General features: G+C 33.5%; 1 protein-coding gene across 1 annotated transcript; it reads left to right on the top strand.

Moving 5' to 3' along the window:
• The first annotated feature begins 336 nt into the window (after window positions 1–336).
• On the top strand, window positions 337–8,122 carry LOC148602752 (uncharacterized). The gene is made up of 2 exons (XM_088553229.1): window positions 337–1,345; window positions 4,072–8,122. The coding sequence occupies exons 1-2, from the start codon at window positions 831–833 to the stop codon at window positions 4,520–4,522; spliced, it is 966 nt and encodes a 321-aa protein (XP_088409355.1). The 5' UTR covers window positions 337–830; the 3' UTR covers window positions 4,523–8,122.
• Window positions 8,123–17,299: the final 9,177 nt, after the last annotated feature.

Raw genomic sequence — 17,299 nt, 5'->3', positions numbered from 1 at the left:
CATTAGAAATAATAAGATACCTGCTTAAGTAACATATGTTTTTACCTTAAGTCTTTTGCGTGAGAAAGTATATTGTCTCATCCTTAATAGGGTCGAGATGGCCACTTAATTGAGTACTTGAAGAAAACTCGATTTCTGAACACTTTATAGACAAGCAATAGTCGTTTAATCTTGGGTAGAGGCAAACATTCCTTTTACTTTCCGAATAAAACGTGACCTAATTAACCTTAAAAGAGGGAAGCAAAATTTTAAAACGTCTTCCTGTACCGAAGAAAATGCATTACGAAATGTCAATTTGAAAAACGAACGTGCTGTTTTGAATCCATGCGATGTGAGTCAAGCAGTTAATTGAAAACAACTTCGGTGCATAGAAACAAGTATAGTCTAATCAACAAATTGAATGTTAACATAAATAGAGCCACCATTTATTTTTTAATAGAAAACATTGAGCATACTGAACAGATCGCTGTTTTTCACACTTAGTTTTCTAAGATATACAAGAGGACGATTAATTAGCACTTATTTATATAAACAAGGATTAAAAGGTGTAAATTATGCGCTGTGAAAACCAATAATATTTTCAAAGAGATCTGTGAAACAATATATATCTATTTGGTAGATATTGACAATTTTTATGCTACTTGAAAGGCAATTCATACTCATTAGATAAGTCAGATAAGTCATTCAATATCTACCAATAATATAACTTGGACCAAATACCAGCGTTAAAGTTGAACGTGAGGTGTACCTACGTACGTGTTTAGATACGGTGCATTTCAATCTGTTCAAAGGAAGGCGTTATAGTTGATAGCATTATTTGTAAAAAAAATATGTCTTCAAATTCAAACGGTACTTTGCAAAACGGGTATGATTTACCAGTTAAAGGGCTTGACAATGGATTTTTCTATCCAATTCACATCTCAGCTTTAATTGCAATTTCTGCCAGCTTTTTTTGTGCTGTCGCCGTACTGATCATTTCATTTCGGAAACCATCGCCATTTTTCAACAGACCAAAAAACGAACGGTTTGTTGTTTACCTTGCGGTCTGTGATGGAATGTTTAATGTGTTCCATTCAATGGACCACCTACAGTACTTAATAACGTTGTCCCATCCACGACCTCCTGCCGTCTGTGCATTCTACTCATATATGATGTTCACTTTCGTCATGTCCCAGATGATATGCGTGAATGTGATCGCAATCAATGCATTCTTCTTGATGTACTTTGGAAAGAATTTGAATTTTGGAAAATGGGACTATCGTCTGCTGATATGCATGTTCGGAGTTCCTCTATCAATTCTGACTGTCTCGGCTATTATCGGAAAGTTAGGACCCAACGGATACTTGTAAGTAAACATGACTTTAATAATATTCATCATATGTCGTGCTGTCCTACTTTACAGTGAGGACATTCTACAATTGTTTTATTTGTATATACCGTACCTGACATTAGAAATTTTAGGTGTGTTTCAAGAAAAGCACGCGAGTTCGTTAAAGGTGCAACTAGCCCATTTTCCAAGCTTTTTGAAGATACCTGCTTATACTTGTTCCTTCTATTTTTTTATTTATGCTTGCTGTTTTGTCGTATCTACTTTTCTTGTCATAGCTTGGTCTTCGTTCATTCGAATTTCAAATTTAATCAGTGTTTGCCTATGCCACATGTATATAGTACGGCACTTACAATCACCAGCAGAAAGCGAACCAGTAAATTGTACAATTTTAAAACGGGACAGCAACGAATTATTCCGACTTTACATTTGTCAGATTCCCTATTAAACCGAAACTGCCCAACTCCCAAAACTCAAAAAAGTATTTTGTTTTGTTTTAGCTTAATTTGTATCTCGTTTTGTTTTGTTTTTGTTTTTTTCTTTTTTCTTTTCTTTTTTTTCTTTTTTTTTTATTGTTTCTTTGATATGTCTGTTCTATTTTGTTTTGTTTTGCTTTAATTTCCGTTTGTTGGTTTTATTTTATTTATTTTTGTTTTAATCCATTATGTTATTTTTGTATTTTTTTCTGTTTTAATTACTTATGTTTTATAGGAGTGAGCTTTCTAAAGAAAAAAAAACGTAAGTCTCGATTCTTATCAGTACACTCGTTAAGTTTCCGCTTTTCGCGACAGTCGACGATTGTTCGTTTTCACATTCACCCTTTTTGCATGAAAGTATCTAGCCACTCTCATACAGTAAAAAAGACAAAGTAGTGGGGCTGCATATTTGATAGTAGGAGCAAGCCCCTGTGGTCCCCTCATGATAATTGCTTTTAAATCATACACTCTGTCATGTACAGGCTTGTTAAGTGTTGTACAAGCTTCTGTTAATACAAAATGTTTCCGCATTTTTAATCTGTCGTTATTTTTTTTTTAATTCTCTTATTTTTATTAGAAAGTTACCATTTTGCGCATACTCTATAATAATGGAGTAGTTTACTAAAATTTCAACATACCTGAAATGTAAAAAATAGTTTTAAATATCCCATGATAGTTGGAGCAATAAATGTCTATAATATCTACAGAATGTTGTGAAAACAACGTTTTTTTTTAATCAGAAAAGATCGATGGCTCTGATCTAATTCTTTTTCGCCATTATTTCCGAAGACTGTCGACAAGACATTCACCAGGGTTTAAACATACTTTAACCTTGGTAAAAAATAATAATAACGGCTATACACAGGCAGGCACGTGTTTTGTTTTCATTTCATTTCATTTGTTTCTTGATTAGTTTTCAAATAAATAATGACCATATTTAAGCTACATTATATCACAATACGTAAATTTCAAAAGGATCTTTGTGTTATATTCGAAGTTTTTTTCCTTTCCGGCATGAGTCCGTCGGTCTTCTATGCCGTTGAATAACCACTTTCGCTTTGGGATCAGATTTGTTTATGAAAGAAGCAACCCTTACAGCACATGCGCGGATAAAGGTCACCAGAAGTCACATGCATACGAATTTATCTAGGTCGACTTTTTGTTTTGCAAGATATTAAATATATAGACACCTATATCATGTAATAAATGCATTTTATTTGTGGATATCAAATGAAATTATACAGGAAAAGTACAAAAGTTAAGATATATTTCAACAGAAACAAAAATTTACGAAAATGACAGCTAATGCAGCTTTAATGATGCTACTGCCGCATATAGATTAATGTTAATATAAGAACTATCGTGGCAATTAAAGAACGATTTGTAAATAGAAAATGATTAAATAGCATCTTACGACCTTTAATTATGTATTCACGTCTACATCACGCACTAATTTCAATATACAATAAATGAACATCAGTCCATTTGCATTGAAATTTTGATTAAGGATGTTCGCTGCTCTATTCAAGATTGATTGTTGGGGTTTAACGCCCGAGCAGCAGGTTTTCAGCTATATTCAGGCGATCTCTATTCAAGAAAAACAAGGATTCCAAAGGGTTGTGAAATCTTTTAACATCTTTTTTGCTAGAACAGTACAAGTAGAGAAACAAATAACGGGTCAGTGTGCTAAGCAATTGAAATTTTGGCGGGAAAAGATTTCTCTTGATTTTCCTTAGGTTTTATTCTAGTAGGTTGTATACATGTAGATTAAAAACCCAAAGAAATAACAAAGATTTCATAAAGACTTCACAAATAGCATTTTAAGGTGCTTTTAATGAAATTATGTTAAGAAAATTGGTGGTCACTGGGCAATTAGTATTAATGCTATGAAATGGATAAAACCAGAGGAGTCCGAAATTTGACAAAATGGCTGCAAGCATCCTTAAAGGAGCAAGTTTTTAGCAGAAATCAAAAGAATGCAACAAAGAACATGAAATAAACAAAATAACACAGACGAAGTTACAAAGGTAAATGAACAACTCACACTCCACTTAAAACTGGAAGCATTGACCAGAACATGTTTTTATTTGCGAGTTACAAGTGAATCGCTGTTGAAATGATGACTGAGATACATGTGGTGATGTGTATCCCTAAACATTTTGTTTACCCATTTTAGTCCATTCATTGTACATCTGGGAAGAACCAGATATATATACTATTAAATAGAAATTATTTCTTTATTGATTTTATTTATTGATCTATTTATAGCTGTGCCTTTGATGGAGTTACAGGGGGTGTTGTACTCATCCTGTTCACGCTCGTCCCGTCTGTACTTGTACTCCTGATCAACACGGTCTTGTACGTTTTCATCTGGAATAAACTCCGAGTGGAGTCAAAGAGAATTATGGGAACGATAGGGAAAGCAGCTTCGTCAGCTAGAGCAACTCACAAGGCAACAAAAACAATGATGTTATTCATCGTCATGTTCGTTATTCAATGGACAGCATCCTCGATCTTCGGCCTCTGGGAATTTCTACATAACACACCACCAGTCGTGGTCCTATTAACAGTTATATTGGCCAACTCTGGAGGTGTACTGAATGGAATAGTTTTTATGATGATACACCGAAGGAGGAATAGAACAGAAATTGACAGCACGGACGGAAACACACTACATACGAGGATGTCAAAACCTACAGCGTCAAACTCGTTTAAATAACAAGAAAACAATGTGTCAAGCTTTAAAATCTGTATGGCTTAATATGCGAAAATTGATACGGCAAATTACTCTGAAATTTGATAACATTGTCATATTACTGGCGATCTAGGGAGGCATCTCGAAATTATTGTACATTCTCATTGGTGCGGCTTTGGGGTTAAATATACCATTGTTTTAAACGTTCCACACGCTTTCTGATAATTGTTTGATCAGTTACATGGGTGGTACACAGGTCTCCGGGTATAAGTACATCGGTGTGTCAATATAAGCTACTAAAGTTCATATCCGTAGATATGGAGATTTTTCACCTGAAGTACCAAAGTATGCCCTGAGGCGTAGCCGGAGGGTGTTCTGGATACTGAAGGAGTAAATGTTCTCCATAACTACAGATACGAACGTATGTAACGAATTTATCTCCGACACTTTACGCTCAGTAGGCCAAAATGTTGAAACGTAAACGTAAACTTTTCTTGGCATAATGATGATATTGTGAAGAATTAAAAAACCTTTTACGGGTCGTTTCTTGGGAATTTTACGATGGGAAAAGTATTATATTCTTATCTACAGTAACAGAAGATTCAGTAAAGGTTTAGAGTATGTTAGCACTTAAGGAGGTAGACCTAGGGTAAGGGACACAACTCCTACAAATCACTGGAACGTTTGTATTCACCTTTTTACATCAATCTCATGTAAGCATCAAAGTAACATGGACTGATTTCATGCTGATTCAAAGGAAAGCTTGAAAGGCTTAAATGAAATTGATAATGATACAAACATATCACTGATTTCAAGAGTTATGGGGAAAATCAGAAACATGGATGTTAAAACCTGACAATATTATTTCACTCAAAGATGCTGTCTCTATTTGAAAATACCATTATTTTATATCTGTATTACTGTATTTTCTCAGATATTTTCCAAAACAAAATGCTGAACACAAACGTTCCATTTTTTTTTAAGAGTTGTGTCCCTTACCCTAGATCTACCTCCTTAAGGTTTAAAAAAACATGGGTTGTGCCATATTGAGATAAAACTTGTATGTTTATCATGTTATATTAAGTGTCAGTCTCTGTTAGAATCAGGCAGTAGGTGAAACATGGTATGAAAAAAAAACATCATTTTCATAGTGTAATTTGACTATTAAAGCCATCAAAATCAAGAAAAAAACAATATTGTTCATGTCATATTGGTGCATTGAGTTATAATTTCATTGAAATACACTGAAAATGAACAATTCAAGGGCAGATAACTCTGTCAAAAACCTCATTTTTCTAACATTCTATTGAAAAATTTCTGAGCTAAGCCAGTAGTGCAGAGATTAAATAATGGTCTTTTCAAATAGAGAAAGCATCCTGAGTGATATTACATTGTCAGATCGGTGAGGTTTTGACATGCATGTTTCTGATTTTTCCCATTTTACCTTATTCTTACAAACACTTACACTTAAATTTTGAATTATTCAATCTCAAACAATCAGTTATATCTACTAGTATATGTAGTTACAAATAAATGTTCGATATTGACGAATTCAAATTTAATACACATGTTTAACATTTATATGCTCATGTTAAAAATAACTTGGGATGAGTGGGTAAATAACGGGCTAAATAATGTATATACATATGTATAAATTTTGTTGTTAAAATAAATGTTTTATGTACAAACTGCTGTGAAATCTGGCAGTGGTTAATAACCAGAGCTGAATGTAATTGACTTCAACATGAAAATGGAGAAATATACTACTTAGTGCTATAAGTACAAATGTAGCTATAACGTAAAAGCTAATTTATGTTGTGAATCTGCAAAAATTTGAAATAAAGTATTTGATGATATCCCCCCACTCCCACACCCTACAAAAAAGCGAGAAAGGGGTTTCTGGTATGTGCATCTTCTTAAACTGCTTTAAGGAAGCGAAAGACTCCTATGAGGTTTTATCATCAACTTTTGTGCTATCTTGACGACAATACGAGACAGTCATCTGGAATTCAGAATGATCAACTGAACAGTGCTTTTAGATAATACATCCAGTAAATAAAAAAAATAAATGTATTGCGACTATCAGTAATACATTATAGGTGTGTTTTATTTTCTTCAATCGTCTGAATATATCTGAAATAATGCTGCTCGGACGTTAAACCCCAACAATCAATCAATTTTCTTCAAACATTAACCTGGTTTAACTACGAGTGGTTTTTAGATGTTTTATTTGTTTCTCAACTATTTGGTTATTTTGTTTAAAAACCTTCAACCAGAATTGAGAGCACGTTTCTACCCTTTCCAAAATGGCGACTACTTCTGTATTGCATGTTTTGTCTTGAAACACCATTGTTGTTTTTTTTTTTACTTGAAAGTGTTTAAGGTTGAAGATTAACCTGATTATAGGCTTTTCAAAACCTAATAAAATGAGACACTCCTCTAAATTGAATTTTATCATGTTTCATTTTAAATTTTCTTGTGCTCGTTTATGTTATGATACTGATGGGCGGATCCAAGGAAAGGCGTGTCGAGCGTACGTCTCTCCCCCCTAAAATTGGGGAATAAAATTTGTGGCATAGATTTTAATTTGTTGCAAGCTGTATCCCCAAAATTGTTTTCATTTTTTAATCCTATTTATGTGAAATTGGTGAAATTGATAATGATACAAATATATCACCGATTTCAAGAGTTATGTCCCTTACTCTAGGTCTGCCTCCTTAAAACTGCCTTTGATGATATATGTTGAAGCATTTGTAATCCGACACCTACGCCTTTATGGCAATGGGTATCCGGAGTAATTTTGAACTACATGTAGTTGCCATTTTGTTCAAATACTATATCTGTCAAAACTTCATCTTGAAATTTGTCGGATTCACAAGGGTTTTACTCTCATTCTCAATTCCTCAAGTACTTAAGTACTTCTCCGTCTACGAATCAGGCAAAATGTGTATAAGGTGTGGCACATGAAGAAAAAATACACGGACATTTTATTGCATAATCCAAGTATTTATACATCATAACCTCAAAAATTACTGTCAAAGTGTTTGAAAAGTTTGCCTTTTTAAGATATTGATAGGTCAAATTTTGTTGAAATGCACTATGGAAAAATGGCGGGAAATTTTTCCCGAACTTTTTCTTTATATAAGCAATCAAAAAATATCTACATCACCGATGCTTAGGGATAAATTTAAATAGCTGTTCAGTTATTTTCTAGATGTGTTGAATGTATTTGAGGCAAAAAAGACCAAATTGAGAAATATGATGTGCCACCCATTGCCTGATTCTTACACAGAATGGTACTTAAAAAATACGTTTAAAACTAATCTATATTCAATAAGCCATAGTCAATAATCTAACGAATTCTGTGTTTCAGCTCCTATAGTTATTGCATGTATTAAAATATAGAGTAATTATGGAGAAACAACTAATTACATCTATGTATAATGTGAAATCCGTTGTGCATTTTTTGCTGTTCAAATATAGATATGTACTGGTTTCAACTTACATTATAACAATGCCACGGCAATTGTTCTTGATCTGAGAGTTCAAATATAGTTATCGACTTGTCTTAATGCTTTTATCTTGTTTGCTATCTTTAAATGCTAAAAATTTGTGCAGTAAAGATTAAATGTTATGGCATTTCCTTTGAGTCTTCTGATTATTTCTTATTTAGATGGTGCTTTGGGTTAAATTGTACACCAAGAGGCTTAGAAATGAAGCCAATATAATCAATCGAGAAAATATTAAACGAAATCAACGAAGCTCAAAATTCTTAACATGCAATAAGAAATTGACTGTTACAGATGAAACAAAAAATAAAATCAACAGCAACCAGTCACAGGCGTAATTTACGTAGTTATGAAATTTGACTTTTTGTATCGCATTAGACTTCTTACAATTAGCCTTCTGGAACTGGGTCATGTAGCTACAAGATTGAAGTCATCACCACAGAAGTTTTATGGTCGTCATCATGAGCTCGTGAATCGTTACGCTGTGTTGATATGCACCATAAAAACTGATTTGTTCGACGTGTCATAGTTTCCCTTCCCTCTTTCGTCTACTCCGGACTTGACTTTTTATGAGCAAGTCGGTGGATGTTTCTAGAAAAGCAGAGGACGCTTACCCTATCGGTGTACCTGGTCCATGCTCCCAGTTGTTAGTGGAGTCCGAGTTGCTCATTTACTTTTGTTACTTTGTATGTATTATTTTAGTTACTTTATGTTCTGTGTAGCGTTTGTCTGTTTTCCATGTCTGGTCTTTGTCCCTGGATTACATTCTTTTGATTTTCCCTAGAATCTTCGTTCACCTTGATTACTCTTTCAATTGGTGTTAAATTTGATATTGGGAGAGGTCACGTGTTATATTGGTAGGGGTCAAAATACGGAATTGGAGAACCGGACTGGAACACAGAAAAGGAAAAGAATATAATATTTAGTTGGTTGGACCGTCAACCATATCATATTAACCTGATACAGTTCCACATCATTAACATACTTTTATAATTACGCCAATTTTTAATATTAAAAATTCTGACAATATAAGCCACTTCCGTAATTTATGGTATGTTCAGCGCCTAATAATCGTTGTTTTTCCTTTGAATTCGCTTTAGAACCGAACCTTATCTGAAACTCATTTTAAAAGAAAATTATATGAGCCATGAAACAGAAAAAATATTGTTGTTACCAAATGTGGCAAATATTTGTGCTCATTGGATAAATAACCAAGTTTCAATGCGAAATTACAAAATTTAGAATAGGAGTTTGATCACAAAATGAATATAGTAGTAAATTTAAAACATAGATGATGTAATTGAGTAAGAAATACAAAAAATAATATATCAGAAATATATGAAAGAGAAACAAAGAGATCACATGTACGACCAATAGAAAAATGAATTGAACTTAAGGGAAAAAAACTCTTATTTCCTTAGGACTTGAAAAACAAAGGCATTACCAAGTTAAAAAGTCAATTAACAAACTTCAAATAGAAAATGGCGATTTATTAACGGAACAGGAACAAATATCAAACACAAGTAAAACTTTTTATGTAAACTTTTATTTAGCACTCCAGCTAAGGATCATGCAAAATGTGATTCATGGGTAAAAAGACTACATATTTTTCTTTTTGATATTTTGTTTGAAATGTCATAGTAAACAGAAATAAACACGTGTTTTTTCATATAACCCGCGCTCTTAGGAGATAAAAATTATATAGAATGCATTGTAGATTTCCAAATTAAGGGAGATAGCTCTGTAAATGGCGCTCAAATACAATAGAATCTACTGTATTTTCAATGACGATTATCTCCTAAGAGCAGTAAGATTTGAATGAATAATTACACATTTCATAGAATAGACCCATAAAACAACTTAATTACAAAAATAAAAATATGTAGCCTTTTTTTGGGGGGTGTATCACATTTTTCCGATTTTGCATGATTCTTCTAAAGACAGCTACTTATACATTGATTCATCCTCAGCAGAAGAATATGTATCAAATACAATACTAGATAAAAATGCATTAGATGAAGACATATCCAAATGTGGTAGTAAAATTACAATCCAGGAATGTACAGATGTTATTTTAAAATGAAACTTAAACGCGCACCGGGACTAAACGGACTTCCGGTTGAATTCTACAGAAAATATTGGAATAAATTTAAACATATCATTGTTTTTAATATGATAAAAACTGCCAATACAATACAAAATACAAAATTGCGCCAATACGGGATTAAGCCGTCAAATACGGCTTTTACTCGTCCAATATGGAAAATCTTACGCATAAGACAAGGGTGTCCTTTATCCGCTTTATTATTTGTATCATCCTTCGAAATCATCGCACAACGTGTAAGAAACAGTATCAATATTAAGGGTATAAATATCAAAATTGATGGTCAAGATACAAAACATCAAAATTTCACAACTAGCAGATAATAATATTTTGTTTTTGCAGTTCTGCAGATAAGGTTATTTCAGTGATGAATGAAATTGAATTATTTGGGACATATTCATGGTTATCATTAAATAGAATAAAGTAGAGGGCATTTGGATTGGAAAAATCCAAATGTGAAAGATTTAAATGGGAGAAGAAACTTGGAAAGGTACAAAAAATTACACAGTCTTGGAAGAAGAGGAAATTTACAATATTAGGTAAACTAGTTTCTTTCCCAGAAAAAATATCGCTAAGAACTTGAAAAAAAATGTTTTAATTCCATAAAGGATGGAAAACCCGACAAAGTTAAAAGAAATCTTAATGTCAGAATCTATGAGCGATGGGATTAAAATGACCGACGTCAAAAGTTACTTAGATGCTCATAAAGCTAGTTGGGCGATTAAATTAGAAAATGACTCAGACGCCAACTGAAAACTGATTCCTAGAAATTGGTTAATATTTGAAACAAACAGTGAAGAAAAAAACAGCTAAGTCATATACCGGAAGTTTACAAAAAAAGTGTAAAATATTGGAACTTATTCGGCGGGGGATAATGTTAAAAACCACAGCTCCATCGGATCACATTGGTATAGGGAAGATACATGTAATGTACACTTATAGGGGGTCTAAAAATTAACTCCGCCAAGGAAAGTTGTCGCTCCCAAGCCCGGAAAAAGGATGAGGGTCTACATGTACATTTTTAAGCTAAAATGAAAGTCTTATATTTTGTATATTTTCATAAGACTAGTATACTTGCCAAAGAGATGAACAACCAGTTATAAAGAGATTTTTTTTTTAAATTGTGAATAACATATAATAACCACACCACGCATATAATGTATCACTAAGACAACATCAAATATAAATTTACCTGTATTCTGGTGCAACAGGATCATTAATTCATTGACGCAATTTAACTACGAAAATTGAAAAGTAAACTTATCCAAAAGAGTTGTGGCGTAAAAGGCCTCCCTTTTGGCACAAAAGGAAAACGCCAACTCCTTCAGGCCGTCTCGCGAAATTCATCTAAATGACTACCATGACCTTTGCCGTACCTGGATAACAAAAAATCCAACCACGCTTTATTTATTGAAATTCCGAATCTATAAAGACATATTAAGTTATATATAAAAAAAAACAATTATAACCTGAAAATGGACGGGAGGATATACCAAATTCAATTGTCCTAATTTCGAAAAAGGAGAGTAATTAAAATATGTTTAGTAATGGTAACCATGACCTGAGACATTACACACCCAATAGTACTGCACATGTGGAAGAGTCAAGACTAATAATTTAAGTTAAAGCTCCGAACAGCGTCTAACGTTCAAAATTAACTCCTGACGCTGCAACCAGCCCTCTCAAAAATAGACTGACGTGCCTGTTTCGATATAATCGAAGCGTAGTTAGCCTATGTCAGTCGATCTTAGAAAATGCAAGAATCCTGCAAAGTTGGGCAAAGGTGAATGATTTTAGTCAACGTTATAACAGACATCCGAATTGCCAAAATGACGTTTGGTTTTATTAATGTCCAAGAATTTCGGAAAGCCGGTTGTCTGCTGCTGTCAGTAAGAGCTAGAGAAAACGAAAGTCTGTTACTATGTAGGTCTCGATTTTAGTTGTTGTAGATAACAATTATAGACGATAAGATGGTGGGAATGAAAGAAAGTCGATTTCTACAGCCCTTGATGTCGTCAAAATAATTATTATGTATGACCGCCTACATTTCGTAAGTAATTGTTAAAGATTGTCTGATAAATGAATTTCCTTCTTCCGATTCTACTTCTCAGTTGTTGTGTTTCAAGGTCTGTTGTTTCCTTTTTCCATAGATCAATAGACTATCATTAAATCGCCTTTATTGATATTAAGTGACAAGAATAGTCAAATCAACAAGTAAAATTTGCGTAACAATAAAATTGATCGGTTTATGTTTAAAGGGTTGAAGTGTAACCTATCTAAGTGCATGACCAATGAAAATGATCATGAGGGACGTGAACGACGATAAATCCATAAGCTAAAACGCGTTCCAGAGCATATAAACTGAAAAGGGAAAGGGGATAAGTCTGGTCCCCAAGAAGGTTGAGCAGTTCCTGCTTATTGTAAGTCATTCGCCGTGTTGTCCAATAAAGGTCATTTCCGGCTCCGGTAAAGAAAAAGAAGCAGAGAGAACATTAAGATTAACTGGTTCATGGTGACCGTCGTAGAACTTATGAAACTATGATTTCAGTCTTTGGGCATGCAACATACTTTTTTCTGTTCATTCGCGAATTGCTTAACCCGTTCAAAAACTGACTAACGAGAAAAACGTTGTTACACAGGATGCTTCTTGCACGAGTGTCAGACTGCACACAATCACAGGTTTTCACACAAGTCTGTTAATGACATCATGTTCAAAATGCTATGCTAAATGCAGACATTACATTAATTTTTAGTGGTAAATTATATGAATATGGAATGCATTGCAATTTCATCAAAAGAATATTCAAGGGAACCAAGGTTACAGCGGTAATCAAAAGAATGTAATCCAGGGACAATGACCAGACATGGAAAACAGACATACACAACAAAGAACATAAAGTAACTAAAATAATATATACAAAGTAACAAAAGTAAAAAAGCAACTCGGACTCCACTAAAACTGACAGCATGGACCAGGTGCACCGGTAGGGTGTCTTCTGCTTTTCTAGAAACACCCGCCGAGTTGCTCAAAAAGTCAAGTCCGGGGTAGACAAAGAAAGAAAGGAAAACTATGACACATTGAATAAAGGGAGATAACTCACTTTCCACCTTACACTCTATTGTAAATTTGAACTCGGCTTTTCTGCATCTTCTGGAACTTCTATGCCAAACGAAATGCATTTCGTCTTCAAAAGACCATAAATAATGAGCTTATATTTTTTCAGCATGGTCCATTATTTTTATTTTTGCCTGATTCTTACAGATTCAAGTACTTAAGTTCCTGTACGTCAAAGCTGTATCAACAGCTGGTTCACAGGATGCATACTTCCATAGCCCTCAAAGTACACAATTAATTACTATTCCTTCATTTAATGTTTAGTTTTCGGATTGAAGAATGGTATTGGCTTTCAATCTTTTTTTTTCACTTCAGTCTTTTATCACTTTAGTTAAACTAACAGCTAACATTGAAACAGACCACGATAAAGAAAATTGGTCCGGCAATTATTTTCCAAAACTTGTACAACATCGTTAACATTTAAACAGGATTAATTTAAAAAGTCGAAAACTGTAATAAGGGAGTAATTATTGATATTTATGAGGATAAGATAAATTTTTTAATGAAGAAGCAAAACCTTAAAAGCTCAGTTTAATGAATGTAGTAGCTACGGGCGTTAATTAAGTCCGAGTGATCTTGTTATTCCCATCCTCGTGACTGTTTGTATTATAGCCAACATAGTGCATGAACTTAACAGTCTGTAAATGATAAACTTTATCTTTCGTTTGCAGCAGTTTTGTTCGTTTAACATTCAATACCGTTTCGCCAATTAACGACTTCGATTCCGTTCTTTAGACTTGTACTTCTAGGTTTTCCAGGTAGTGAATCAGACCATTTCATTGATAAGGTATTTAGTCGGCTATGCCATGTGACTTTCATCTTTTTGCAACCAAAACAGAAGGTATTTTGCCAGACGATCACACAAATAAATCTTTTCTGAAATGAAAATCTCCCTTTGAAAAGCTTAAGATTCATGATGAACTAATGCCATAAAGCGATAATCTCCTTACAAAATGGCAGAAACAGCGTCATTAAATCACTCAGTCTAGAGAAATCTCTTGACACCAAAAATATTTTGATCAAACATGTTACTTATTTTGCACGTGGGTATGCTAAATGCAGAACTGCAACGAAACTGTGAAATTTGATTTGTGATAATGGAAGAGAAACATATGAATCAATTGAACGATAAGTACGAGCTACTTCGTAGAATATGAACCATAATTGAACCCCAAAACGGCTCGACGTCGCGATGCAATTCTCGTAGCGGCAGCGTTTAGAATTACATGTAAGGCATCGTTACCGGTATTTTGTTTTAATGTGATATTTACCATGTTTTACCACATGAACTTCATAACTTGATCTTGTATCTAAGACACAAATAAAGGTACTTTTTTATTGATAAAAAGTTTGAAGGTGGGGATAAAGGTTAATGTTAAAGCACAGAAACCCTTAGCATTATGTATATGAGGCTTACCGGGGCTCAACCTGTTACTGAAATAAGAAATAATTAACTTTAAGACTGTCAGCATGCGCAATCTCCTGTGGAGAAGATAAACCGCGCTGCTGTATGTAAGTAAGTATATAATGCATCAAAAAGAGCTACGTGGTTACAATTTTCTCCCGCCAATATTCGATTCATGAGTTAATCAACACAGATTAAATCTAATTTGTAGGTATTTATCTTCTGAAGTGGATATCAAAGTAAACAGAAGACAATCGGCAAGTGGTACTTTGTAATTACAGTAGGTCTGGAGATTATAGGCAATGTTTGAATGTGCAGAGCATACTATGCAAAAGGTTTGAAATATATCATTGCAAATGCTCACTGTTATGAAATAATACTTTGGAATTAAAACGTAAAAATAAGAGAATTATCTTAAAGATTACTTTATATTATGTAAATAGGCTTCACAGTGTTTTTCGGGACAAAAAGAACACACACCCCCACAAAAAAAAACTAAAAACAAAACAAAACAAAACAAAATGCATGTACAAAAAACACAACAATTAAAAAAAATATATCATACACGCTTTAACAAAGTGTGTATTACACATCCTGCTTAGAAGATTTCTTATCTGCACAGACAGATATATTTTTAGTGCACAGCTGCTGAATGGGTCCGGGGCTTTTTGTTTGTATTTTATGGGCTTAAATACATTTTGAAGTTTAATTATATTTTTGTTCCGACCCAGCAAAATAATACAGTTTGCTTGAACAGTTCTTTAATTATGTTTTCTGTAAATAAATGCTAATATGATTTTGTGATCCTTTCGTAGTCTTCAGTTAAAGGGGAGAATAACTCTAATAAATCCAGAACAATAAATTAAAGACGCAACTGAATAAAAAAGTGATTAAAATTCAACAACCATCGACTAAGACGATATAAGAAAACCAAAAACTAATAACTAATACAAACAATTTCCATGATGATCAACAAGATTAATGGTTATCATGTCCAGTGAAATCCATCTCTACCGAACTTTATTGAGACTGAAGGAATTGCTCTGTTTAGGAATGTGTTTGACTAATACAAGTTCAAATGTTTTGACATTGAAATGAAGGGACTGGCGCAAAAATCCGTTTTGGTCATCAGTTTATTCAGGGTTCCGTTTAAACAAGTTTTACTGTACCTTTGACAGACAAAACGGTAACAAAAAAAGGATTTACATACTGATTTAAGTCTAATGAATAATTGCCCAATATTTTATCTCAAAATGAACATGTAAAATCTGATTTCAAATCTACATAAATAAAAATAAACAATGCATTTCGTGATGAAATGTAGGTTTTGTTGATCGAAATCCTTATTATTCAAAATAATTACAAATCAGTGATGAATGTAATGTTAAAGAATATTGCTATTGAAATAAGAAACACAACGCGAAACTCCTGGAATTCTCAAGTGCAATCATCCAACTAAAGAATCAGGCAGTGGATGAATCATGGTGGAGGAAAAAGCAAAAGTATTCCAAATGTTATCTAAAATGCAGAAAAGGCATTAATTTCTTTGTTTGGTGTCGGTAGTTCAAGGTATAGATTATATGAAATGCAATGCCATTTTCATCATCATCAAAGGGTAATAAATCCCTTTCCGTGTCATTCTATTGCAGCTTTGAACTTGCTTTTTTTACATGCTCTGAACGAATTGTATATTCGTCTCCAATAGATCATAAACTATGTGCCTACATTATCTATGTCTGAGCATGATTCCTTAATTTTCAATTTTGCCTGATTATAACAGATTCCATCACTTGATAGTCAAATGAATCCCCCCTCCTAAAAAAAACAAAAAACAAAAAAACAAAGACTACATATACTCTTGTGAACCCGCTTTTCAGAGCTTTCATTTTTTTGGTCCATATGCTTATATGTATTTCTGTGTTGTTTCTTATTAGATGTCGTCGGTTCAGCCATTATTGTGTTATTTCTTAAAAATTATCAACTTCACTTAATAAAACGTTCCCTGTAAATGTTTAATATATAATTATTTTTCATCAATAAACCTAACATTGAAAGTCATCACTGAACTCGTGTGTCTTTATGTTGTTTACATGTCCGCAATGAGAATCGATTTATTCAGCATGTCATAGTCTTCCTTTTCTAATTCTTCCACCCCGGACGTGATATTTCATCAGCAAATCGACGGATGTTTCTAGAAAACCAGAGGATGCTTACTCTACCGGTGCACCTGATCTATGATTCCAGTTTTTATTGGAGTTCGGGTTGTTCATTTACTTTTGTTTCCTTGTGCGTGTCATTATGGTTGTTCCATGTTCTTTATTGTGGGTGTCTATTGTCCCTGTCTATTTCTTTCGATTTACGCTCGAAACGCGGTCACCTAGATTACTCTTAAAATGTATTCATCTGGCCAAGTAGTCACTGACAACACAAGAGATGACCATGTTTTCATTTCATTAGTTTTTATCAAAAAAAATCAGCGGGTTTGGTAAGAATATTCATAATACATTATAATGAAATGCCCTGCAGAGTTTGGTTTTTATCTGCGAAACAGACATTCATTTATTATATCTCTGAAATTATTACGAATTGCTAAATTGATTATTTATCCACAAATAAGCCATGTTTCTATATGAATTATACCTTAGATTCATTATAAAGGATTGAAAAT

This window comes from Perna viridis, chromosome 11, assembly GCF_037379345.1.
Source record: "Perna viridis isolate PV_CMFRI_1.1 ecotype Kerala chromosome 11, ASM3737934v1, whole genome shotgun sequence".
In the NCBI taxonomy this organism is placed as follows: Eukaryota; Metazoa; Mollusca; class Bivalvia; order Mytilida; family Mytilidae; genus Perna; species Perna viridis.
The sequence above is the reverse complement of the archived record's forward strand: the minus strand, read 5'-3'. Positions and strand labels throughout refer to the sequence as shown.